Source organism: Coccinella septempunctata, chromosome 9 (assembly GCF_907165205.1).
Source record: "Coccinella septempunctata chromosome 9, icCocSept1.1, whole genome shotgun sequence".
Taxonomy (NCBI): domain Eukaryota; kingdom Metazoa; phylum Arthropoda; class Insecta; order Coleoptera; family Coccinellidae; genus Coccinella; species Coccinella septempunctata.
The window spans coordinates 7,670,590-7,698,400 of NC_058197.1; the positions used below are offsets into that span (position 1 = coordinate 7,670,590).

Consider the following 27,811-nt stretch of genomic DNA (forward strand, 5'->3'; position numbering starts at 1 on the left):
ATCATTCATTCTTCTCTGTGACCTCAAATTCTCAAAACATTGCAGGAGACTGGAGTTTCCACTTTTCTGGTTTCGCTTAATGTAGCTTTATTATGTAAAGTATTCACGTGAACATCGAGCAATAAAAACAATACAACAATGAAATAATAAGTTAATGTTTTCCTTTCAAAGCTCTAAACTGATACAATCTGGAAGAAAACTCCAAGAAGGTTAGTACCAACAAAATATGATTTCTGCACTTGGAGAAAGAATAAGTATTAAATTTGGTTCAAGATCGTGAAATCTCGAACAAATATGTTTATTCGTAGTGAGCACTAGACTAGAATTCCTTTATGTTTTGATTCCTTTGTAAATAGGATATTTACTTTCGTGTAAGGTGGCATTATCTTTTTTCAAGGTAGATGACATGGAATTAGTTTCGATCTTGCAGATATACCTTAAAATATAGTAATGCTTCCTACATTTTAAATTCTAGATGGTTTCTAAAACACATGACTTGGAGTCGGGAGATGCTCCAACGCAAGATGTTGCTGTGGATTCTTCACCACCAAGTACGACTCCCCAAATCAGAGAAACTCTTAGCGAAACAACATTATTAACAAATGTCCAGACATACTTTTCTGATAAAAAAGTACAAATCCCTGAATCAGACAAGGCAAGTGTTTCCATTATTCACTGTGTACTATAAAAAAGTAAAGTGTAGTGCGATCTTGCAGTGCCTAAGAGTAGAGAATTCATCATTAGTGAGGTAACAAATTCTTCATCAATGAGACAAACCAGTTGTTTGAGGCAACATCAGAAAATACATATTCCCATCATTATTGCTGGTATTATAACTTTGTTGACTTTCATCAAAATGACTGTGTGAGGGAGGAAAGTTGTATAAACTATCTCTACTTCATTAATGTTGAACTCTTTATCTACTGAAAAGTATCTCCTTAACTGAGCAATGATCTGAATTTGAATCTTCTACATTCTGAAAGATTTCTATCAGTGTGACTACAGGTTTAATTTTATAGCTTTTCTTCTGGTTTCTTAGATCCTCAAGCCTTTTAGTAGTATTTGAAAAATTGTAAGTTTATTTTTATCCTCCGTTCTTGGGTAAGCTGCGTTTCAGAGCGGCCACTAGGTAACATACGCTTTCTTTTCTCTGAAGACTCATAGGACGAATTTTTTTCAAAAGAATGGAACCTGTAGTATTTGTATGGAAACTGCTTTTGCTTAAATTTTCCGAGTTTCTGTTTTGACTTCTCTGACAAAAGAACTCAAAGTCGACAAACAATCAATACACTGCAAGTTTTTTCCTCAGAATTTTTAACAATTTCGAGAATTGATAAAATGTTTATTTAAGTTAAATTTCTTTCAAATGTAATGTAGCTTCGATACATGTATTTGAATTCCTCCATTTTTTATAGGAAAGTTTCAGTTTTAAAAAATTATGGGCTTTCACTGGACCTGGTTTCCTAATGTCTATAGCATACCTTGACCCAGGAAACATAGAAAGCGATTTGAAGAGTGGATCTGTTGCCCAGTATAGGTTATTATGGATTCTGTTATCTGCTACCTTATTGGGTTTGATGATGCAAAGACTTGCTGCAAGGCTGGGTAATGAAACTAGATAATTATTGGTTTGGATCTGGCAAGTTTTTTGTAGTTTAGTAGGATTTTGAGCCCACATTGATATAACATCTTTTGCACATTTCATGGAGGTCAAACTGCTCATCAAAAGTTGAGGATTTTGCGTTAATTTGTCTCCTTTCAAAAAATAAAATAATAATCTGTTTTTTAAATATGTATACAAATAGAAGCTTGCAGCTAAAATATAGGTTGTTCAGATTCAGATGGTACATATTATGAATTTACTTACATCGAATATATTTGATACCTTCTGATGAATCATCAATTTCAAAATATCAGGGTTACTATTAGAATGAACTGATTTCAGTTCAAAATAGCAAATCCTGATACTTTTTCTCCGCTGATAGGCAAGTACTTTCGGCATTTTTGTAAAGTCAACAAATAGAAGGACCTCTACCTTCAACTTTTGACGAGTAGTTAATTTGCCAGATGTCCTCTGGCGGCGCATCTATATTCTCGAAAATATTGAGAAAGTTAACTTCTATTTGTCTGAAACTGATTTTCAAGCAAGCAGTAATTTCAAGTGGGCGAATTATTTTTTAGGTGTCGTCACTGGACTTCATCTTGCAGAAATGTGTTATAGGCAATACAAAAAAGTTCCTCGAATTATATTGTGGTTAATGATAGAAATAGCAATTATTGGATCTGATATGCAAGAGGTCATTGGAACTGCTATCGCTATATATTTACTCTCGAATAAATGGTAAGTAGATTATTTTTTGCAGCTCATACATTCTGTAATATAAAACTATACCGTTTCTATCCTTCTTTTTGACAGCTGGTTAGACCATTCACACAAATTCTAAATAATGTCCATATGATTCTGCTACCTACTATGTACTCGGTAGTTCCAATTAGTTAATATTTTCAAAATTTTAACTAAATGTCAAGAAAACTTCACTTCTTTATGTTTGAAAAGTAGTGAAAGGCAAAGAACTGGGTAGAATAAAGGAAGTTAAATAAAAGGAGCAAAAAGAAAAAGATAATAAATCAAGTTGCTACTCCATTTTAGTTAAACTATTTCTGGGCAAGTTTCATTGTCAATAAAATCAAATAGGTTAGCATATTTCCAAGGCAATTCTAATGATTGTTTTTATTTTATTGAAAAGCAAATCAAATTTGCATAAAAAATTGAGAAATTTTGTGGGTAAAAATACCCAAATGAGGCGGTTGCGGACCTTTGAACATACAGGGTTGGGCAGAAGTTCCACCATAATCTTTGTTGTTTCAGCAGTTATTGGTTGAAAAACTATTAATTTAATTTTTTTTAGACTTGTCTGAAACTAGAAAATTGAATAAAAACAAAGAATATGGTGGGATTTCATTTTCCGTGAGCTTACCATGAGCATTATTTTTATTATTATGCAAAAACTCATGTATGTATAGCGAGATTCCTAGTCGGTATTATGACGATTAGTAATTAATTAATTAGTTACTAGTCATACAGGCTGGGCTTTTTAAAACGAAACAGACGAGATAACGGGCGGAATAAGTTTATTTCGAAAAAATGCTCGGACACGTCGATTTTTGTTTCAAGGGGGACAACTTTTAAGGTCGAATTCATAACTATATTGCTTCAACCCTTAGTGTTAGAACAACAACCCCTAAATTTTCAATAAGGAAGATGTCGCCTCATGTAGAAGGTTTTCTCATCATCTCAGCATATTGGTTTTTTCTTCATTTGATTCATTGATTCTTGAAATATTGACATTTGAATTTGAAACAACGATGGTATTGTCGTCAAGCAAGCTGTCTGAATGAAGCGAATTTATTATTCATTTATTCTGTAGATTTGATGAAACTCCATAACTGCCATTCACCAGACATTAAAATAATGTTCATTTCTCTCATCAACAATGAAAAATAAAGTAATAATTTCAGTTCTTTCTGCCAAAGAATAAACTATTTTCACCTTAATTGTTGAAGAAAGTATGAACCAATAATAATTATTTCGTCGTCTAATGTTGACAATTAACGGTTACCTTCGTAACCACAGAATGAATTAGCCAAAATAATTGATGACTTCACATAGCATGGTTAGCGGAATGACTTGTAATGTACGAAATTCAAAATTGAATATCTCGAAAACGAATGAACTAAATGAGAATAAAATTAATACGCCGAATTCAGGATAAAAAGGCCTTTCAAATGAGGTATCACTCATCCTATCCTTCCTATTCAAAATTTAGGGGTTGGTGTTCTAACACTAAGGGTTAAAGCGATATAGTTGTGAATTTGACCTTAAAAGTGGTCCCCCTCGAAACAAAAATCGACGTGTCCGAGCATTTTTTCGGAATAAATTTATTCCGCCCGTTATCTCGTCTGTTTCGTTTTTAAAAGCCCAGCCTGTATATGTATATATACCTACCATGAACAATAAATTGTGCCATTTGATCCAGAAATCTATTGTATTTGAAGAAATAGGAGTTAGTTTATACAAAAAAATTCTTTCAGGATCGCCATTTGGCAAGGAGTTCTCATAACAATAATAGATACTTTCACCTTTTTATTCCTTGACAAATATGGACTCAGAAAATTAGAACTAGTATTTGGTACTTTGATAACAATCATGGGATTGAGCTTTGGCTATGAGTTCGTGGTGTCCAAACCAAACCAATACGAGGTTTTAGAGGGAATGTTCACTCCATGGTGTAAAGGTTGTGATTCAAGTGCATTGTTGCAAGCAGTTGGTATTGTAGGTGAGTTCTTGTTGGTTTATTTTTATGTTCATCAATGATTTTTCGGAATTGATTGCGTACTAGTCCTTGGTTCGAAACTTTTATCGGATTTTTTTTGTCGCTTGAATAATTGCTAGGATGAGGATCCAGAACATTCATCGCATCAGCATTCGAAGGGTTGCAATAAGAAAGACGGTGCAGATGTTGACCAAAGTTTCGTTTTTCCAAGATATTGGAAATATTCCAACTTTTCCCGACTAAAATTGGAATTTAGGGAAAAAAATAAAGGCGTAGGCAAGTTTCGAACCCCTTCTTTAACTTTATCAGCAAAACACTGAAGCACATTTATAAATGTAAAGGATGAATTTTTTTCTACTGTGTAGAAAGAAGTTCAATAATCCATAAAGAATTTTTCAACAAACCTATTTTTATATATGCGGGGAGTTTCAGAGGGCCTGTGTGTGATCCTACTTTCCTATATCAAATGGTTATCCTATTTTTTTGTCTCCTGAGAATTCTAATGGTCATTTGCACTGTTTCAGTAAAGTAAATTCTTAAACCTCAAAACGTTTGGTGAGAAAAATTTCAAGGCTGAAAAGTGGTTCACGAATTAATCATTGTTTACTGAAACAGTGCAAATGGCCATTAACCTTTTTCATGTGACATATTATGTGCATAGTTTTTATGAATGAAAAGATATTGATATGAGAATTGAAAATATTTAAAAATACAGAAGTCTCGAGGGTTGTTCCTGTCTCCTTGTTTGCATCAGGGGACCGTGGAAAACGCACCCTGGTACGTTACGAATTAAACACTGCATACAGATCTAAAGATTCCCTATTTGAAAGAAGTCATCCAGAACAGAAGTAAAAGACATCACAAAATTTTTAGATATTCTTATGAATAGAATATCGTACTCTTCAATGTTGAAAGATTTGGAAGAAAAACTCGTGGCCAGCATAACAATGCACTTTGCAAACAGTTCAAGCAGAATTATTTAACATCCTCGAACTTTGATTCAGTGGTTGAAAGAAAAGCGACCCTCTTTGCCACAATTTAGTGATAGTGCTTATGTACAAGAAGAAACTGAAAACCGGGGGAGTACTTTATGGCCGGATAAAGAAAGTCCATAAAACTTTATAAAAATTTAAAAAATATGCTGAATATAACTTTTCGATTTATTAATGCATAAAAAATAATTAAAGTGGTTTAGATATTTCTTTGTGCTCGTTTCACTTCATTTTGTACCAAAGACGATCTTCAACACTATATTTTTTCGGTCTCTGTAGCTAACATAGCGCTGAAACTGCTACAATTGGAAATGATTTGAAAGAAGCCAAAACTTCAGCTGGGCTTTTTTATTAGGGATAATAAACATGAATTCGAAATATCCCTCGCTTGATGTCCCCTCAGGCAAAAGATCTTTTCCTGAAGAATGTGGGTGGAGCTATTGCCTTTGTGGGATGTGAATGTTTTCATATAGTGCCATCTAGCAGAAATATCGCTTCGTGAGTAAGGGTATAACACCCTTAACGTCTAACGTCCCTGTTATCAATTTCATTATCTTCCCGCTAAGTTGCTTTTTATTGCTTTTTACTTTTTTTAGGAGCTGTGATCATGCCCCATAATTTATATCTTCACTCGGCACTAGTCAAATCCCGTGATATCGATAGAACTAAACCCGCCAAAGTTAGAGATGCCAACCTTTATTTCTTTATAGAAGCTGCAATAGCCTTAGCTGTCAGTTTTATAATTAATGTGTTTGTGGTCTCAGTTTTCGCACATGGGTTGTATCATACAACGAATTCGGAACTTGTAAGCTATTATTATTTGATTATTTAATATTTTTCGATTCTTCATGAGTTTTTTCCCTTTCAGAGACAAAAGTGTTCGCATTATCCATCTATAAATGGTTCTATATTCCCAGTAAGTTTATTTTAATTTTTTATTTTTGGTTAAGATTATTAAACTAATGTGGTTACTCAATATCAATCTATTCTTCTTCGAAATGGTCGTCCCCACCGAAGAGTTTGAAAAAATGTTTTGAACCGTATTATTTGAATAAACTGCTCGTCAAAAGTAAAGGATATTGATGTTCGAAGATGTATATTTTCCGTATCCTCTCAATATTTCATTTCAATTACATAAACTTATAACAATTATAAAAACGTCTTCTGGTTCATCGTGAAGCAAGTTTAATCGTTTTTTGTCCATATGCGTCATAAATTCATAATAATAGTAATAAAAATGTTTATTAAGATATTAGAAATAAACTTAGTTCAAGTTACAGAGATCGTAGTATATTCATTTCGTAATGACGAGATTATCTATTCCGTCTATCCGTTGACGATGTCAACAGAGCCCTTGGGATGCCCATGACCGAACATAATTCATTCATGTGTTATGTCACGTTTACTCTCACTGAACTGGGTGATTGTTTATATTTTACTCAGTAGTTATCTCAGTTAATATTGGCCTTACAAAAACGTTTAAATGGGCCAATATGAAGAATGTTTTATGTACACTCAGAATGTAAACCTAAACATTTTATGTGAACTGGTATTTTTTAAACGGGACACCCTTTATTTCAGTTTCCTAATCGGTAGAGCTCCTTCTCCTCTCCTGATTTCAAATAGTCTAAATCTTAGGCAGCTGTATAACGCCACTCGACAGTAGTCATGAATAATAAAACAAATCATTTTATTCATAGTTAAGGAGTTGTTATATTAAAAATTATATATTCTGAGGTAGAAATCCGTCAGTTTTCGTGAAAACCTAGCAAAACCAACCAACGTTATTATAGTGCATTGTTGAAATTCTGTTTGAATGGACTCGTTAAGATACTTATGGTGCCGTAAAACACTGCGTTTGCCATTTGAAATAAGAAAGTAGTATGCATTTTCCGGCATACCTGAAAGTTACTCTTCTGAGAAAATATTTTTGTCGGATAGTTCGAACCCCTTCAGTTCAAATTTTCAGCTCAGTATTGGTGCTAGTTCTCCCCAAACGTGAACGGTCTACGTTTATCACAATATTACAATTAAGCTATTATATAAACGTATTTGGAAGGAACGGTTTACTGTTTGTTATTTCTTAATTTTCATTTCATGATTATATTCTTTTTTCAGGACAATAATGAGTATGTTGACGCTGACTTGTACAAGGGAGGTATATTCTTAGGGTGTACTTATGGACTAGCTGCATTATATATTTGGGGAGTTGGAATTTTGGCAGCTGGACAAAGTTCCACCATGACAGGTATGCTTTCTTCTTCCGGTGATGTTCTGTAGAATAATCCTCCATTAAAATAAGATAACGCCTAAAACAGTGAGTCACGAATGCAATAAACAGAATTGATTCAGACGCATGTCACCACTGATACGCACTGCTCAAAAATTGAATTGGATATTCGAGGGACACACAAGGTATGGTCCTTGATACTTTTGAAATTGAAAAAGAATACAAGGAACTTGATAACCCTTTTGGGTGTTTGCTCAGTCTGTGTTGGGGAGGCATTTGTTTTAATGGGCACACAGGTGTGGTGCTTGTAGAACCTATTATTGTTCTCTTTGCGTCAGCCACAATCGACGATAATGCTCTTCCACACCGGTCCAGAATGGTCAACGACCGTATAGAAACGCGTAGCAGAAACGAAATGGATTGGTCCGCTGTCTCTGCAGACCAAAATTCTATTGAATATGTCAGGTCTGCGATGTCATAGCAAGTGTACGTACCGCTTATCTGACCTACTGCAGACATTACATATTTTTCAAAGTTTTATTGATGACCTCATTGATTCAATGCCGAATAGAGAAAGGGCACTACAAAGAGCTATAGGAGGTCCTAACCGATATTATAATATCGGATTGATTTCAAGATACTTGTAACAGAAAGAACCTTTTTTAAGCCTGCAGACTGCACCAGGTAAAGGGCCTGTTCCGATATTGCTGGTTTTACTGGCCCGCAATCGAATAACAATAGAACTCGAACGACTGGGCCAATAGGCATCGTCTCTGGGAATACTGACAGTACTGTTCAGGAATGTCGGAACAGACGGTAAATTTTTATATTGTTCCATTATGTTGTCGCTGTACTTCCTACTGTTGTCATTTCGGGCAGGTTAAACGTATGTAGACACCTAACCATACGAGGATATATTGAAAAATTCTTAGCCTACTATAGAACCAAACAAAATTTCTATGTCAAAATATTTTATTACTCAACATATTCTCCTCTTAATTGGATACATTTATTACAGCGAACCTACAAAGGTCTCTAGACCTTAAAAAAAATGTTTCTTCTTGCTCTGCAAACCAGACTTCTACAGCTTTCATTACCTCCCTGTTGGAAGAAAATTCACGACCTTCTAAACTTTCTTTTAGTTGAGGAAAGAGATTATAGTCAGATGGAGCCATATCTGGTGAATGAGGTGGTTCAAACCTAAATCACGATTTTTTTGCATGGCAATATGAGATTTGTGTGCAGGGGCGTTGTCCTGCAAAAACAAAACACCTTTGGATAGCTTTCCGCTATCCTTATCCAAAAAATCAATCATGATTACTCCATAGCAATCCCAAAAAACTGAAGCAAGAACTTTTCCAGCAGATTTTTGGACACGAAACTTCTTAGGTTTTGAAGAACCAGAGTGTCGCCATTCCATCGATTGTTGTTTTGTTTCTGGATCGTAGAAATATACCCAAGTCTCATCCATAGTAACAATTCGGTTATTCGTTTTCGAAACGAGCACAGGTCAAACGCCGATGCTTCTACCCTTGCACGCTTTTGGTCAACATTCAAACATTTGGACATCCATTTTGCAGCAATTTCTCTCCTGTCCATATTGACGTGAACTATAATATGATGGACGCGTTCGTATGAAATATTCAGTGCTTCAGATAACCTTTTTAGCCCAATTCGACGGTCTGATAAAATCATGTCATGAACTGCATCGATATTTTCGGGTACTGACACAGAAACTGGCCTTCCCGATCGGTCATCATCTTCAATGAAAAATTTACCTCTTTTGAAGCTTGCAGTCCAATTTTTCACGGTCGCATACCAAGGACATTGATCACCAAGGGTATCAAGCATATCTTCGTAAATCTGCTTTACCTCTTAACTCTTTTAAATACAGGTACTTGATGATGGCTCTATTCTCCAATTTTTCGATTTCCACAATTTCGGTGGACATCTTCTTTCTTTCAATTTATTGCGTAACTCTGGTTTACCCTTTTGACCTCAAACTTCACACTGACACTTCTTATGAGTTATTGTTCATTGCTATGGTAACGCAATATTTTTTTATGCATGGAACTAGTCTAGGATTTTTTCATGAATTATACTTTCGACTTTTTCTATTTTTGTGTTTGAGTGTGCAACTATTTCATTACTCCACATACAAACAAATTTTATTTTGAAATTTTTTATGATATTAAACGATTAATTGATAAAAATGGATTTCAAGATTTGAAGGAATATTTGAAATCAGGCTCATTCTAGCGCCTCGAATTCAGTGTTTGTTCTATCAGGAATATTATTTTTCATGAGGTGAATAAAAAAAATTTGTAATATTCCGATTTCAACATATCATAAAAACAATAGAAAATGTGTGTCATTCAAACAAAAAACAAATCTTTTCTCATTTTGTTTCTATTTAAATTTATTTTATTTCATATACCGTGTAATATTTCTCACCTGACGTTAATTGGAATTTTTCAATACGGTCCTGCAATTTTTTTAATTTTTTTTTCTTGTGTTGACGGTGAATGCCTATAGGAACTTGCTTGTGAAATATCATCCAAACTTTCAACATATAAACGAAGATATGGGAGTTTATAGATTTACCATTTTTTCATAAATGAGACATTTGAAAGCCAAATTCTCAATCAGTTTGAGGTCCTCTATATCCACTTAGACGTTGTCCCTTACGTCACCAGGCAGCCTGTATTATGTAAGCAAATTATCTAATTCAATTTTTGAGCAGTGTAAATATCAACAAATGTTACGGTCTGAATCGAACTAGCCAATTATTGGATTGATGTCGCCGATAATGAATAAGTTTACCTTCACCCACCTGAAGATGCTGCTGTAACAGCGAAACACGTGTCTGTGTTTAAAAAACTAATTTTTGTGAATATCTAGCCAATTATCATTTCTCTTCTTGGCGTTCTCTCATATCTGCTGCAGTTTTTTCACGCTTTCCTACTATTATTTTCAGATGTCTTAATCTTGTTTCACAGGTACCTATGCGGGACAATTTTCAATGGAGGGTTTCCTCAACCTTCAATGGCCCAGGTGGAAACGGGTATTCTTCACGAGATCAATAGCTATCATTCCTACGTTTTGTCTTGCATTTTTCAGTCAAATTGAGGATATGACCAGTATGAATGACATCCTTAATGCAATTATGAGCTTGCAGTTACCTTTTGCTACAATACCCACCATTGCCTTCACCAGTAATCCTCAAATAATGGGAGAGTTCGTGAATGGATGGTAAGATCTCATCGTTACTTATTGATGAATTCAAATTTTTTTGTATACATGTGTCTCAAGGTTGGGAAAGTGATTAATAACGTATTAGACATCCACCAAGTGAAGTGGGGTTGCATGTACGCAAATTATCCACTTCACTTTTTTTTATTTGTGAAACTCATCACTTTTCTCAAAGGGCGCATGACAAAATTTCTCGCAATTGAATTGTTTAATTTTTTGAAGCATTTTCCAATACATAAATATTATAGTTCAATCATATTAATCATGTCTTTACCATTGAATTCTCTATGAGGAAATGCAGGACCATGGTCGTGACTTCGCCACTTATCAGATCTCTGTCTCAACCATCTGGGGTGCTATTTGAACCTACACTCAAAATCGCATTAAAATTTTCCTAGTCATTAGAAATCAAATTTATAACTACAGTGACTTTATTTACTACAGTGGCGACAAAAGGCGTCCACGTTTTTATTGGTTTTCGACCGTTAATGGCGGACAATGTTTACATTTGTGACAGTTTGTGTGATTCTGTGTCTGTCCTGTGTTTTTTTTCTGGGGAAAAATCGTCCAGATCTAATTTGAAATATTCTGTAAATGGCTAAATTGTGCTTTTTCAAATTTCTGATTGATAACCTTCGAGGATCGTTCAATTAGTCCTTAGAAAATAGACAAAATCCATGATATGGATTCAAGTGATCGACGAATCAAAGTGTGGGAGATAGTTGAGGCTACAGGCATATCACAAGGTGCAGTGTTCTCAATTTCGCACGAAAATTTGGGTGTGATAAAAATTTCTGCAAGTTTGCTCTCAGCGGAGAATAAACGCAATCGTATATTCGATTCTGAGGCGATTTTGTTGATTTTTCGTCGCAATCCTGCGATTCTGCGCAATTAACTGTAGACGAAGCAATGATACACTATTACACTCCAGAGCTGTATTCGGGTTCGAATCAGAATTGTTCTAGAACTGCGCAGAACTGTTGGGCCCTAGTTTCGAATCCTAGAACTGTTCGATGATGGTACTCATTTCATGAAAAGCGGAACGCGAATCAAACGTCATATGGCGCGTAAAATATGAAGAAGATTTAAATCTCAATCTCTGGTTTATGTGGTTATTTTGAAAATCCTCATCCATTGTTCGAAATATTTTGTGAAAACTCTCTATAATAAAAATTCTTTTGTCCAAATTATCTTGTTGAAATTCTTTTGTTAAGACTCTTTTGTTGAAAATATCTTGTTGAAATTCTTTTATTATAACTCTTTTGTTGAAATTTTCTTATTGAAATCTCCTCAACGTAACCTTCATTTTCAAGCTACTGTTAGTCCTAATAAAATTTCAGGAATCAACAAGTTTGGTGCGATATCTTCATCAAATTCGGCAACTCTTTATCACTGTTCGAAGAGGACGATGAAGAACTATTTCTATCAAACAAATGTATGAACTCCATAATTCGCAAAATTAATGAAAACAAAAGAATAAAAATAAATAGAACACAATTAGAACTTTCACTAAGAAAACTTGGTTCATCCTCAGATTACCTGTTCAAAAATTAAGGTTAGGTTGTTATCAACAAATTCTCTTTCATGGACATGCGTCGAAAATATCCCAGATCAGTTCTCAGTTACTGAATTTGGATAGTTCTAGGATCGTCCCAGGATGATTCTGACAAAACCCGAACAAGATTATTATAATGCGCAAACTCCTGACAGTTCTAAAACGGTTCTTGTTCGAACCCGAATACAGCTATAGGAACAGTAAAAACAGTGGATTTTTGAAGGCGAGCGACCAGAAACGGTGAAATCGCCCGACAAGGTTATGGCCACAGTTTTTTGGGATGCACATGGAATAATTTACATTGATTACTCGGAAAAAGACAAAACAATAACTAGAATAATAGAATGATCACGCCTAAACAGGGAGGCAATGAATACAATAATAAGGATAAATTCAGATGCATACCACCCGCCGATATGAATATCAACACGTCTATTGTTCGCAAAGCGAATCGGCGTACTGAATTAGAGAAAATATGGGACATATGCTATTGTCTTCGTCTTGGTTGCTATCTGGAGGGGATTGAATCGGAAACCGTTTCATATTGGGTGGCTCTCTGGGTAAATGTATAGTACCCAGTAGCACTTGCCAATATTGAATGAAGTTCCATCAATTCCAAACGTTCTCCATCGGAGAAAAATGCTATGTTGCTCTGATGAGGTCAAGGCCTTGACGATGGCAAATTGGCTAGTTCTATTCAGATCGTAACACTTGTTGATATTCATATCGGCGGATGGTATGCATCTGAATTTATCCTTATTAATAACTAGAATGTACTAGGTATGCTTCGAGTCAGTCATCACGAGAGGAGTTTTTTCCGATTGTTTTACGATAATAATTCAGATAAAAAATGATCTAGGGTCGTATTAGGATCTATTTTAGTAATTATTTTCAATTTTTTTCAACTTTGTCATTTTTAAAGTTTTGTATGGGTGATTTTTGGTGAAACGCTTTATATTGGAAAGAAACGCCTTTAAACACACCTGTGTATATTGTTTTTTTAATAACAATTAAATTGAATTTCCTTTCAATTTGCAGGGTAAACAAAGTAGCCTCTATATTGTTGAGTATAGTTGTTATAGCAATTAATACCTTCTTCGTTATTCAAACTGTACAACACTATGCTACTTGGCCGTGGTTGGTATTGGTTGCCATTGTCGGAGTATTATATTTACTGTTTTGCGTTTACTTGGTGTTGCACATGGCAGTTTCGATGGGTTGCGAAGGCCTGCTCAAATACGACTTCATCAGCAATTATGTCGTTGGACCTGTAAACTCTCAACTTACCGTACAACCAATTAATTATTCAAGGTAAGCCAATGGCTCAATATTATCTGTTTGTAGCAAAGCTTTTGTGTAAATTTGCAATACTAACAAAACTACACTTTATATAATAATATTCCATTGGTTTTATGTATATCATAAACGTGGTTTCACTTCTTCATTGAGGTCCATGGTTGGTGTGAGTGATGAACAGTTCAAACTCATAATTGAAACAATAAGCCTTGCTCAATTGAGAGAGGAAAATCAGCTCCAAGAACGCCTCCTTTCGGTTACGTTCTGACAACTTTGCACAAAAATATATTCTCCTTAAAAACTGCATCTGTCTATTTTTCATGACTTGCGAATTTTATTAATTTGATGTTGCTTTTTATTGTTTCAATGAATTCGCGACATCGACTCGTTCGGTATTTATATGAATCATTTATGTGGAACTCCCAGAAATAGTCATAATTGCCTATTAAAAAAGATTATTTCGTCTTTTTAACGTGCTTTCAAAAAAATTCGTCAAGTTTTCTTTTGAATTTTGAAGGTTGATGTTCTAAATCTGAACGTGGCGCTTAGCTCATTATTTGAAAATATGTGAACATCTCACTGACATTTACCTCTTTTGTAGTTTTCGATATGAATGTTTTTAAGAAAAATTGCCAGCAGAAGTTCAAACCACTAACTTGATAGAGGTAACGACGAAATAATAAGGAGGAAGCTGAGAATAACCTTCAAACACAGAATATCAGCCTTGACTACTGAACGCCCACTATACAGGGTAATTCACCCAGCCTATTAGACGTTTATGAAAAACTAATCACAATTATTTTCTGAAAATTTGCATGTAATGGTTCGACAATGAACTTTCTAATATTTCCAGATCTCTGCAACTTCCATTCACACCAGAAACAGCGTATATACTACTTTCTCATTTCAAATTGCACACCCAGGATATCTTTGAATGATTAGATTGTTGGCAGTTTCAACAGTATGCTACACCTTAGGTAAAAACTTAACGGTTAATGGGATTCTTACGAAAAAAATGCTGAAAACGAGAGGTGACAATTTTTTTAATATTTCTGCTTTGGAGGTTTTTTACAAAAAATGTTCACCAATGTAAATATTTCCATTCAGTAACAATGTTCTCTGTTTGGGCTGGAAATGTACAGGAGAAAATGATCATTGTTGGACAAATTATTTCACTCTATTCTCCGTAAAAAAGAGAAAAAATATGAATGAATAGAAGATATATTGGGTGTGTCCTTCGATACAAGAAAGTAATAAACTGCTTCCGGTATACCCAAAAGTTGCAGAGGTGGAAAGATTATTGTCAAAAACACCAAGATGCAAATTTTCAGCAGAAAATTAAGATTATTTTTCCTTAAAAGTCTCACAGGTCATTGTGGATCACCCTGACTATACACAGCGAGTATCTAACTTGGAATAAATTCAGTAAATCAAATACAGTTTCGGTTGTTAATAAGCTCCCGATTAATATTTCATTGCGCGCTTTGTGATGTAAGAAAATGTTATACAGTGATCACAAATTTGAGATATGACGTCATCGTTTTTTTTTCAACTGTATGAATAACGATAAACTGTCTTCGATTTAAATTACAAATCGCACTGTATGTAGTGCTTTCGTTGGTTTACAAAAATTCAACGGAAGTACCTTCAACTGCCATAATCGATGAAATTAAATGACATTCGATGATCTAACTAAATCTGTTTTCTGTAAGGATCTGCGATTTTCTAATTTGAGTCGCAAAATGACCTGTTTTTTTTTGCAGTAATCACCTGCTGGGATCTATAGGTTTTCCAAATTTTTGGCAAAAAAACTCATCTAAATGAAAAACAAATAATTTCAGTATAGCCGTCCAAAAAATAAAATCGAAAACATATCTGAAATATGCATGTAGAACGATCTATGTCCATCAAGCAATCTTTATGTTTCGTTCCCCCAATCAAAATGTGATAAAATTGGTTAGAACTAAGATGTCTAAAACACTGGTGTGTGCACTTGTCTCTTTTTGCAAGCATCAACATTTCAGAAAATCGGGGATATGGGATCAGTTTCGTGGCGGCGCCACCATGTCATTTGCTTCGTTCTATCCTTGTTCTACCAAAGGAAGTTCAATGATACTCTCTCGTTTTATTTTGTTTTGCGTTGATATATCGAATATCGATCAACGAGTGCAAAATATAAACTGGCCCATTTTGTCAGCTGTTAAGGATTATTTGTGATTAACAGTTTAATTTTCTTTGTAAAAACAAATCTGTCAATATTTCAACACTATCGAATAAGGGTTCGAAAGAGTATTTACTATTTTTCTTCAAGATGTTTTCCCTTTGACAAATTGAATTCGTGAGGGGGGTTATTCAATATGATTTTAATAAAACACTCATGCAGAATATTTTGAAGAACAGACTCGAATAGATGGATGTATTTCTGATTCTCAATACATTTTCACAATTCACATTACGTATTTCCAATACAGTTTCTTTGAAATATTGCTGAAGTTGCCATAAAACTTGGCAATATCTGTCCCGAATGTTCGTTCATCTGATTTGGTTCTGCCTCAAATTCCAACAACACCGAATTGCTTGCTAGTTAGCTGTAGTTCTTGATTGTCCATACAGAAAACTGAACGACATGTTGAATAAATGAATGTTCTGCATCCCTTTCTCGAAACTAATACATTTTCACACACCAATAATCGCTTATAAATACAACATATTCGTGAGTCGTAGTAAAGTATTCAAATTATTTTCAAATATCAATTGACAATGCTCTGTCAAATTCTAAACAGCGCTACCTACAGTTTGAAAAACAAAACTGATCCCATATACCCACGAAAGTAAAAACAAAATCGAATCAGTGAATACACCAGAGTTTTAGACATCTTAGTTAGAACCTAAAGAAATCTGAGAAAAAATGTAGAGAACTGTAGGTGGCTGTGGCCGAACCGCGGTAATTCTATGGTTTCTTCTGATGACTTGTGAAATTTCGAATATTGCCTATTTTCGTACATTTTTTCAAAATAATTTCGTTCATCGTTAGTCAATATAGAAAATTTTATTCGGCAAAAACATTCGTGTTTTTTCGACGTCTAAAATTGAAACTCTACTTCGTACCGGTTAAAATTTCAAACAACAAAATAAATATGAGGTCAACTTTTTCAACATTTTAGGCTATTTCTCGTATTCTCATAGAGACGTGACTTAAAAATATCGCTGCGATTGAAAGCCCAATTCTCACTACATATGCAACATTCCACGTCGATATTCTCAGAATTTCCAACATATTCTTCCGACAAATATTTCACCTACTGCATCCCAGTTCATGGTATACTGACATCGTTTCCATTCCTAAAATGGCCTTTTAGTTAACAGACGGTTGTCATAGTTGTGAAATTACCAGTAATCAAAATGCATTTGAATGGCCTTTAACTTGAAAGGTTATTTCCTAAAAGGCTTTTAGTACTTGATCATAAAATCGGCCCTAATTGTATAATTTGATGTCACTACAATCGCCCCCAAGCTTGTTTTAACAAAAGAATTTGGTATTATAAACTTCTGATAGTTACTCGTTGAAATAGAGAATGGACTGAGCATTCTGAGCATTACCCTCATGAAAGCGTCTACTCTGCAGAACGAGACAAAGCTATAAAGCGGCCAATACTTGTCCGTTTTCTGTGGACATAGGCGTAAGTGTCAAAATTCTAGAAAAAGACAACTACTGGCCGAAAGTTCGGTTGTCTCTTTCACATTTCTGCCATATTTATTTACTGTACAGCCCAATAGGGAATGCTCAGTCCATTCTCTATGTCTATATTTGAACTATCTCGAATTGAATACTTTTCATAAAAACAGCAATAATTTCAAAATATCCTTATCTATAATTGATGTCCTGTGATTTAGTGCATCCAATGAAATTCGCTATCATTTATGGATCAACCAATACCAGAGTTCTTTTCGCATATAAATTCATCGACTTTAATAAGAAAGTGGCTCACACTTGAACTTTCTATTGTATGCATGCGCATTGCGAATTTCCAGTCTTGATCGTCACATTTATTTCTTAGTCGACTATTCACTTCCTTAACTGATTTTTTCCAGAGAGAGTTTGGAAGAATCTGCATAGAATTAACTGGATTCTAAAGAAATTCTAGAGTAAGCAAAGTTCAGTTTCTAATACTTAGTTTATTTGAGTACTAATCGCCCAGAGAAATGTTTTATTTCATTGATATTTATATTTGTTTTGCTTTCTGTTTGATCTCGCTGCCCAATGCTTATCTGTCTTTTTTGAGTAACACAGTAAGCAAATTTCAAACTGAAGTGTTTCAATGAATATCCTTATTTAAAATTCATTCTAAGAAAACTTATAAAAACGTATTCACACTTTTTTCATCAAAAATAGTTTTATGAATCACTATGCGTGTTTCGCAATTAGAATAACATCATCAGGTGAGAAGGTTTGACCCTTAACCACCTGAATATGATATTGTACGAAACACGCTCCGTAGTGAAAGTCATCCAATTCAATCTTTGTAGAATAATAGATTTTCATCAACTTTTTACCAAGTTTAGTTTTATTGCATGAACATGTCCAACCGTTTTTAAGAAAATGCATGTAGGTTGGTTTTCAATTTTAATAATCTTAATTTTGGTATTCTCTCAACATTTAACACTTTATTTAGGGGTTTCTGATATTTTACCAAATAAATGGATTCAAAGTTTATCTGTAGTAGTTACTTTGGTGTTGGTGTTTATTTGCTTCCTGTGTTTCTTCTGTGGTAATACTTTTTTAACTTTTTATTTGCTCACTAGCTTAAAACGTGTTAATACCTATGTAACGGCGAAGAATCCAGAGTTGATAGATGTGAGTATTCTTTATTCTTAATATTATGGTATTCAATGATTCCGCTTTGGATGAAACGGAAGAAGAATTTCATACTTTTCAGAGTGTCCCAAATTCGATATCCTCTGAAAGGAATCTCTGAAACTACAAGAACTAAAGCTAAACGTATGGAACGTTTCCGAGGTCCGAGCCTCCTCCGATCCTTCGTTCTCGAAATATTAGATTTTGAAAATTTCTATAACTTCTTTTTCCTCAAAACTAGGGACTTGAAATGTGAACCTTATACTTTTTTCTAGTAGACTCGGTAGATTTTTTCATATTTCGAATTTTTCAAATCAAACTAATCATACTACACAGGCTGTCCCAGATATCGACGTCAACCGGAAACCGGTTCATTTGTTTGGTTTTGTTATGTTCATTTTCCTGAATAATAGTTATTTATACTCTGGCCTGAAATTTTGAGCCAGCTGCTCCAGGTTGAAAGGGAAAGTCACTTTTGCCCAAAAAAATATTTGAATTTAATACTTCATTCAGCTTTAACCTACTGTACTCAGAAAAAAGTACTATGCGAGTTTTTCGAGTAACTAAAAAAGTTGCGCATTGAAGACTTCAGAAATGGAATGACACTAAATCATTCCTCAAATGATTGACAATTTTTCTTACAAACATCCAGTTTTGAAACTTTCGTTTCGAATTTGAGAGCAAATATCACGCGGCCCGCGTGAGATTTTTCGATTTTCAATTGCGTACGGAAAATTTATCAATCTCACTAGGTTCACAGATGGGAGTATATAAAACGCTCAACAGAAATCATAAGTGCGATAAAAAACATGAAAAATGATAGATAGATAGATAGATAGATAGATAATCTTCTTTATTTCAAATTTTACATAAACTACATAAGAAATGAAATGACGTCAACAAAAAACCAATTTAAATTCCCCCATTTAAGTAATCCCCCAAGCTATAAGGTTCTAGCATAATCAACATTTCTTTTACATCCTTTTTAAATCTAGAAAGACTTTTACAGGATTTGATATGGTTAGGTAATTTATTAAAAACTTTGATACACATGTAATATGGACCTTTTTCACTCAAAGTTAACCTATGGTGTGGATATAGCAGGTCTTCAGTTCTGGTATTATAATTATGTCTTTCTCCATTATCAAACTTCTCTCTATTCTTGAACACAAATAACAAACATTCATAAATATATAATGCATATACAGTCATTATGTCTAAATTCCTAAATTTGCTTCTGCAAGATTCTCTGAAACTCATTTTACATATGGTCCTTATAATTCTCTTTAGTGCTACAAAGACTGACTGGATCTTAGAATTCCCCCCCCAAAAAATAATACCAAATCTCATAACTGATTCACAATTTGCATGATATAAGATTTTAATAGTATCAGTATTCATATATTTAGATACTATTTTTATTCCAAAGCCAACACTGGACAGTTTCAAACAAACTTTATTTATGTGTATATCCCATTTTAAGAACTCGTCAATCTGTAATCCCAGAAACTTAGTACATGACACAGGTTTAACAGAATTATTTTGGAGAGTAATAGAGTTGCTAGTAGAAACTTGTATTTGTTGAGTACGAAACAACATTACATTCGTTTTTGATTGGTTTATTGCTAATTTATTCATGGAAAACCACTTACTAGCTTCCGAAAAACATTGCTGTGTTTTTTCAATTATTTCTGTTGAGTTGGTACCTGGAATTAATATGTTGGTGTCATCAACATAGTTTGTGATGAAGAAATTATTTAATGTTAATGGGAGATCATTAATATAAATTATGAACAGAATCGGTCCTGCGATGCTGCCCTGTGCAATACCAGTTTCTACAAATTGTATATTGGATTTAGCTCCATTAACAATAACTTGTTGCTGCCTATTAGATAAGTAGGAACGAATCCATTCGTTGGCGTTTCCTCTTACTCCGTAACTCTTCAGTTTCGATAGCAAAATATCATGATTCACACAGTCGTAAGCTTTGGTAAGATCAATAAAAAGTCCCAAAGCCAAATTTTTGTTTTCTAAATACTCCAATATTGCCGTTATAAACTGAAAAATGGCAGAATTAGTAGATCTACCTTGCAAATAGCCATGTTGGAACTGGGAGAAAAGGTTTTGCTGATTCATAAACTGAAGCAATCTCGAAGTCATAACCAGTTCAAAAATTTTTGAGAATGCCGGTAACAAGCTTATAGGTCTATAATTTCCAAGATCTTCTGGATCGCCTTTTTTGAAAAGGGGTTAATTATTGCATGCTTTAGCTGATCAGGAAATACTGAGTACCTCATAGAATTGTTTATAATATAGCAGAGAACAGTTGGTATTACTCTGATTGAAGATTTCATAATACTAACAGGAATATCATCATATCCTCGACAGTGTTTATTTTTCAATTGATCAGTCAATTGCTGTAGTTCGGTAACATTTATAGGTCTCAGAAACATTGATCTATCATTTTCTGGGATTCTACTAGCAAACGGCATATAACATTGACTGTCCTGAATATTGTGTACAATTTCTAACAGATATTTATTGAAGTCATTTGATAGTTTCAATGCATCATCACAAATAAATTTTTCGTGACTTATATTCTTTCCCGTCATTTCATTACATATTGCCCACATTGATTTCATTTTACAATCAGATTTTTCAATTCTTTCGTGATATAATTTACATTTTTCTACTCTAATCAATTCCTCATAATCTTTTTTCACTTTACTGTACTGATTTTTATACCTAGCATCACCTTGTGATAAAAGCAACAAATTATCTAATTGTGTTTTCATCTTCAGTATTTCCTTATTATTTCGAAAAACTGTCTTTTTCGAATTTTTGTAAACAGTTGTCAGTGGAAAACATTCATTGAACAAATACAAGAATTCATTAATAAAAATATGCCACTGTTCATTTACACTAGATTTACACACTAAATAAACATTATCCCAAGTTTTTGTATTCAACTTTTTTAAGAAATCTGCCTTATTTTTCTCATTGAAGAATCTTTTACGAATTAATTCTTTTTTATTGTTGATGTTAATAAAGAAGCTACATATTTGGGCCTTATGATCAGATATATGATGTTCTAGAACTCTTGATGTCAAATTACTAGTTAAATTCGTGAGGATATTATCTAGACAACTCTTAGAGTGTTCAGTTATTCTGGTGTATTCATGAATTTGAGCTTTTACGTCAAAATGATTTAAGAGTGTGAAAAATCTATTTTTAACATTGTTATCTTCCTTCATTTCAATATTGAAATCACCCGCTATAAATATAGTAACATTTGATGAAATTTTTTCAGATAGTATATTTTCCATTAAATCGAAAAATACCTCAATGTTTCCCTTGGGAGGTCTGTAAACCGAAAGAACCATGATTTTCGTCTTATTCAAAAAAAATTCAGCAGCACTGCACTCGAAATCACCAATAACTGACAGGTCACTAATATTCTTGCACTCACTTGTTTTGAAGAGATTACTGATGTAAATTGCCGATCCTCCATGTTTTCCCGCTTCTCGACACATACTTGCTGCTAAATGAAAACCTTCCAATGCCATCAGACAGAGTTGCTCCTGCGATTTCCAGTGTTCTGTGATACATAATATAATACAATCCGAGATATCCATGAGAAGTTGTTCCATCTTGTCGATACTGTTTCCCAGCGACTGCACATTTTGATGTATTATGCTTACTTTTCGCAGTGTATTGTGAGATTCTATTCTTGAGGGTCCACCTTTTGTGATAGTACCCTGTTCTTGGTAAAAAACTTCGAAACCACAGCACCCATGGGCCAGACTTCTTTTTTCCAAGCATCTTTCAGATTTTCTTGGCGAATATTAACTTTCATTGAAACATATTTGTCAGGATGTCTGGATTCATGATTCTCACAACTGACATCAGGAAATTGATCTTTCAAAATACCCAGTAAATCATTTGGTGTAGTTTTTGGATGTAGCCTGGTTACATGCAGGGACACAAACTTGGGAACTGTTTGGATATTCCCTAAATTATCATTGCGACCGACCATAATACGACGATTTCTTCTATGTTTTACGTACTGCCAATCATTGTTAGTTTGGCTTATGTTTGTGTTTGAAATCTCCTTCATGCGATTAATCAATTGAGCTTCCTCTATTGCTGCTTTGACTTGATCATTTCGGAAAAGAGTTGATTTGTTATTATCTCTTATCTTGAGGTTATGAGTTGTAATCTGTTCCGTTTGACGATTCTGATTTCGTTCAATCGAATTTGTATCATATGTATTAACTCTGTCTTTCTCTACTACACTGGAGTATGAATGAACATCTTTATTATCATTCCTTATCTTAAGTGTTTTTTGTTGTTGTTTATCCGATATTTTTAATTTTTCACTCAAAATTTCGATTTTCTCCTTGAGAAGTATAATGTTCTCTTCTAGGACTGAATTTTTGGAACCCTTTTCTTCCACTAGCTGTCTCAATAACGCATTTTCCGACGAAAACATTCCATCATCTGTACCCGTCCCCTTGTTTTTCGACTGTACCTCCTTACAAGTTTCACAAATCCAGAAAATGTTGGGATTTTCACTGAGAATTCTGTACCAATTATCTTTGATGGCAACACAATTCAAGTGAAACTTTTTTTCACAGAAGAAGCATTTTATATATTTGCTCGAAACAATGAAATTCACTGAGCACTTGCCACACACGTCTATACTCGGCGACATCTTCGACTCTTCAAAAAAAGTCACCAGGTCTAGATGGCGTTCCAGCGGAAATATTCAAAGCCCTGGATGAAGACATTGTCTTCATCCTAGCTAGTCGCTAGTCTCCTAGCGCTATTCCGCAAGATCTGGGAACAAGGAGATGTGCCACAAAACTTCAGAGACGCTTTAGTTATCAACCTCTATAAGAACAAAGGCGATACGTCAAATTGCAACAATTACAGGGGCATATCGTTGCTTAGTGTGGCCGGTAAAATTCTCTCGAAGATTATGGCTAATCATCTGATTCCACTGTTATAAAAGCTTTCACCTGAATCCCAGTGCGGCTTTCGACCAAATCTAGGTACGATGGACTTAATTTTCACACTGCGACAGCTGCAAGAGAAGGCCCGTGAACAACAATCAAGGATCTATACAGCCTACATCGATTTAAGTAAGGCCTTCGACTCGGGGAATCGGAGAGCGCTATAGAAAATCATGGAACGCCTTGAAATACCCGAAAAATTCTTAGCAGTGTGTAAAAGCCAACAACACCGCTAGAATACAGCATAATGGCTCTACAACCGCCATTTCTTAACCAACTCTGGAATGAAACAAGGCTGCGTGTTAGCGCCTTTACTGTTCAATATTTTCGCCATAGCTTTCTCGATAATTGCTGAAATGAGTATGCTTGTAAGAGGTGTTGGAATAAGATTCAGATTTGATGAAGGCCTATTTAACCTGAAGCGCCTCAGAGCAAAAACCCGTACAAAGTTTGTCACGGAACTTCAATATGCAGACGACTGCGCACTTATCGCTAGCAGTCTAGAGGATCTACAGATAATGCTGGACACCTATAAACATATATACGAAGCTTTAGGCCTTAGACTCAATATCGACAAAACCAAAATCCTGGTAAGTCCGCCAGAAAGCCTTCAAACACATATCAGCCTGGAGAATGAAACTCTAGAACAGGTCGAGTAGCTCAAATACTTGGGAAGCTTCATAAATACTAGGGCTAACCCAGACACGGAAATACACAACCGTATCAATTCGGCATCACGGGCATTCTGGAAGCTAAAGGACAGAGTGTTTCAAAATCGCGACCTCAATCTGAAGCCCAAGACAGCAGTTTACAAAGCAGTCGTCCTCCCAACGCTTCTTTACGGAAGCGAAAGCTGGACGCCCTACAGGCGACATATTAAACAGCTTGAACAAACGCAACAACGTCATCTAAGACAGATAATGCACATCAGATGGTTCCACAAAGTTCCGAATGCAGAAATCTTGCAACGCGCGAGTTGTACAACAATTGAGACTCAAGTAACGAGGGCCCGACTGAGATGGAGCGGCCACATTCTGAGGATGCAAGACACGAGACTCCCCAAAATAGCTCTGTACGGCGAATTGACACAGGGAGTCCAGAAACCAGGAGGCCAATATAAGCGGTTCAAGGAAACACTACATCAATCCCTGAAATCAGTTAATGCCAATCATAACTGGGAACAACTAGCGTTAGACAGGACACAGTGGAGGTCTATGGTGCACAGTTATAATGGAGACTCGAGAAGAATACAGCGGCGGCCAAATCTGGTTGGTGACTATCCATGCCCGGAGTGTGGAAGGATCTGTAGGTCACGGTCACGGTCTCTTCAGTCACAATTAGCCCTAAGAAACTATAAGTCTGTTCTTTCATTCTTTGTTTTATGTCTTTTTGTAGATTTATTCCCGGTAACGGGATACAGCAATGAATGAATGAGAAAACGCTCTACGACCAGTGGAATTGACCCAAATATTAACCGTCCCGTTTCTCAACTCAAATCTCGAGCCTCTCATTAATTTCTTCTTATTGTCGATTCCCATTTATAATGGGAAAAACCTCAATTTAAGAAAGGTTGTCCATGTCTGATCTAAACCATTCAGGATCTCATCCAATTTGTTTTAAATTGTTCCAGGCTTTTAAGGTACAGTCCTAGACTAGACTGCCATGCTTACTGGGAACGATTATGGATCTAAATAATCCGGTGCCTCGTTCAAAGCCGCACAAAATTTCAAAAATCGTTCAAGCTGTTTCGGAAAAAAAAAATAAGAGCTCGACCGCAAGGCCACTTGCGGTGAAAATTCTAGAGTTGCTTCAGCTTATTGCTATTTTATTACTGATTGCACGATCCAAACAAAAACCAACTTGATAGTATGTAATAGGTTTTTACTCATTATATGACCAATTTATTCCAGATAGTCTACTTTTTGTTATTCAAAGAATTGTATGACATATCCAACATCATTTTTTCGCAAAAATCCTTGATAAGTCGAGAATTGTTGATTTTATGTCTCGAATAAGGCACATTGTAGAAATTGCATATGAATGGTCTTTCTTATGGTGCCATAAAATACTGGGTGTGCTATTTGAAATACGGATGTACTATGCTGTTTCCGGTATAACTGTCGCTATTCAATGAAAATGTTTCAGTTGAAAAGATTAGGTTCGGTTCACCAGAGTGTTACAAACAATAATTAAGTAGCAATTAGCTGAGGCAGTTGTTTAATTGGACAACATTTTGAATATTTATGCATCAGATTTCATTCCAACGTTTCTATGCATGAAATCTATGCTCACCTCAATGCTTCCGATGAAATCAAGGCGGAAATATTCCGATCAATTAAAATATTCCTATTTTTCTTCAGGATAACACAGCATTATATTAATTTTAGAATTCTGAGATTCCCTCACAGGACATTGAATTTGGACGACCTTTTTATTCAGATAATCACATTTTATTCTTCAGATTCTGTGTATTATGTATTGTTCTCCTTCTTCTCCAATTTACCAAGGCGGTACCTCTACTTCTTGAATGAAGCTGAAAAAGCTTGAGCCAGTTTGAGGGTACTGGTGCAATATTGAAATTTTCGTTTTCTCGCATTTTTCACTCGGTTTTAATTATTCAATCCATAAATAGATACCAACTCATTTCTCTGATCATGGGAAAACTTGAAAAGTTTTCATTCATGATACCTACTCGAAAAAGTGTGTCTTAGTTAATTATTGTAACATCGTAAGACTCCTTTCACACCATCGGGTTTTCACCGTCGGATTTTTACCCGATGCCCCGAGTTACACTGATCACAGCCGTCTATGGAAAGCTGTGCACTGATATAATGGGATCTTTCAATAATTCTTCCATTTTTAGGAACAACTCAGAGCTGACCCTCCAGAGTAGCGAAACGTTAAGTGAAAAATTCTAATTGGAATACTCATTCATTTCATCCGAAATCTGAATACCTAGTTACAGGATTGCAGGCAATATATTTTGTGATTGAATTCTGTTTTTACTCATTTTACTGTAAATGTATGAAATTTATATTCGTTGTGATTACAAATACCATTTTATTAAACGATGTTTCCAATATTGATTTTTTTTGTATAGAATATGTCTCGGGTTAAGAAATACTGAAAGTTTTACACAAAATATCGTCATTTCCATAGTTTTCGTAATATTTCAACTTCAACCAGAGTATAACTACAGGTGGGGCAAAAGTCGCGAAGGTATTTGAAAAATTAATATCTTTTTTGAAATTAAGTTTCAATTTTTCTTCTTCACACAAAACTAAAATGCAATATTTGAAGTTTTTTTACAATTCACGCAAATGACCGCCATTTTCAGCCTCGCAAAGTGCAGCTCTTGAAAGAGCATTTTCCATGACCCGAGTCAGAATATCTGGCCCCAAAGCCCTTACATCTGCTAGAATATCAACCTTTATAGTTGCTGCCTTGTTGCTGAAAGCAGTTACGGCTCGTGCCCTTATATACAGGGTGTCCCGGAAAATGTGGGAAATCTCTAGGATTCAGATAGAACATAAAAAATGAAGATGATATCCCTACGAAGATACGACCTCCTAAATGACGCCACTGGAAATCCATTTTAGGCTCGGTTGTTCAATTCGTGGTTAAAGTTAACTCTAGATTAACTTTGACATTTCCATTCAAATCTGTCACGTTAATCCAGGATCAACTTAAATCTCGGCTTAAACCTGAATTGAACAACCGAGCCTTAGTGGAATAAGTTTCAAACTACTCGATTTAATTTGATGATAATTTGATTCATTAATCAATTACTACAATTGTAGTAAGGACCTCTTACATCACCGCACTCAAATTTCAATTAGCTTGTTCAGTTTACCAGGGGCGGACTGGGTTGTACATTTTAATGCTTACATTTCTAACCCCCTGTATGATAAGGTGCTAAATAAAACAAATTTGGATACCTTGAACGTTAAGCTAAAGAAAAGGTACTCTTTTTCAGTGTCGTAGAATGAACAGTTTTCGAAAAAGAAAATAATGAAAGAAGTAATTTTTTAATTTCTATTAAAAATAACATGAAGTTTTTTTTTCTGCAAAAAAGTGTGATACGAAAGTTATTGAAGGAAAATATGAGAACTGCGATGCAGATGCGATTCTAACGTGATGTTATTCTAATATCCCTACTCCGAGGCTCGGCCGGCCGATCTTACGCTTATTCAAGCTTTGAAATCACCGAATTTTTATGGTCACTATACTACTCTTATACGGAAAGCCCGTTTGTAACAGCAGAGAATTCTCTACCAAATTT

General features: G+C 34.9%; 1 protein-coding gene across 5 annotated transcripts; it reads left to right on the forward strand.

The window, feature by feature from the left end:
• LOC123319805 (protein Malvolio-like) lies at window positions 1-26,611 on the forward strand. 5 transcript variants are annotated; one of them, XR_006538652.1, is made up of 13 exons: window positions 1-209; window positions 476-655; window positions 1,416-1,605; window positions 2,182-2,341; window positions 4,093-4,337; window positions 5,923-6,131; window positions 6,195-6,242; window positions 7,445-7,574; window positions 10,556-10,808; window positions 13,402-13,674; window positions 17,752-17,805; window positions 18,463-18,514; window positions 26,393-26,611. XR_006538652.1 is itself a non-coding variant. In XM_044906749.1 (12 exons), exons 2-11 carry the CDS (start codon window positions 476-478, stop codon window positions 17,774-17,776), a joined length of 1,713 nt encoding a protein of 570 aa, XP_044762684.1. In that variant the 5' UTR covers window positions 1-209; the 3' UTR covers window positions 17,777-17,805; window positions 26,393-26,611. The 5 variants fall into 5 exon arrangements, 4 of the variants coding, with proteins under 4 accessions (XP_044762684.1, XP_044762681.1, XP_044762683.1 ...); XM_044906749.1 differs by lacking the exon at window positions 18,463-18,514; XM_044906746.1 differs by lacking the exon at window positions 17,752-17,805.
• Window positions 26,612-27,811: the final 1,200 nt, after the last annotated feature.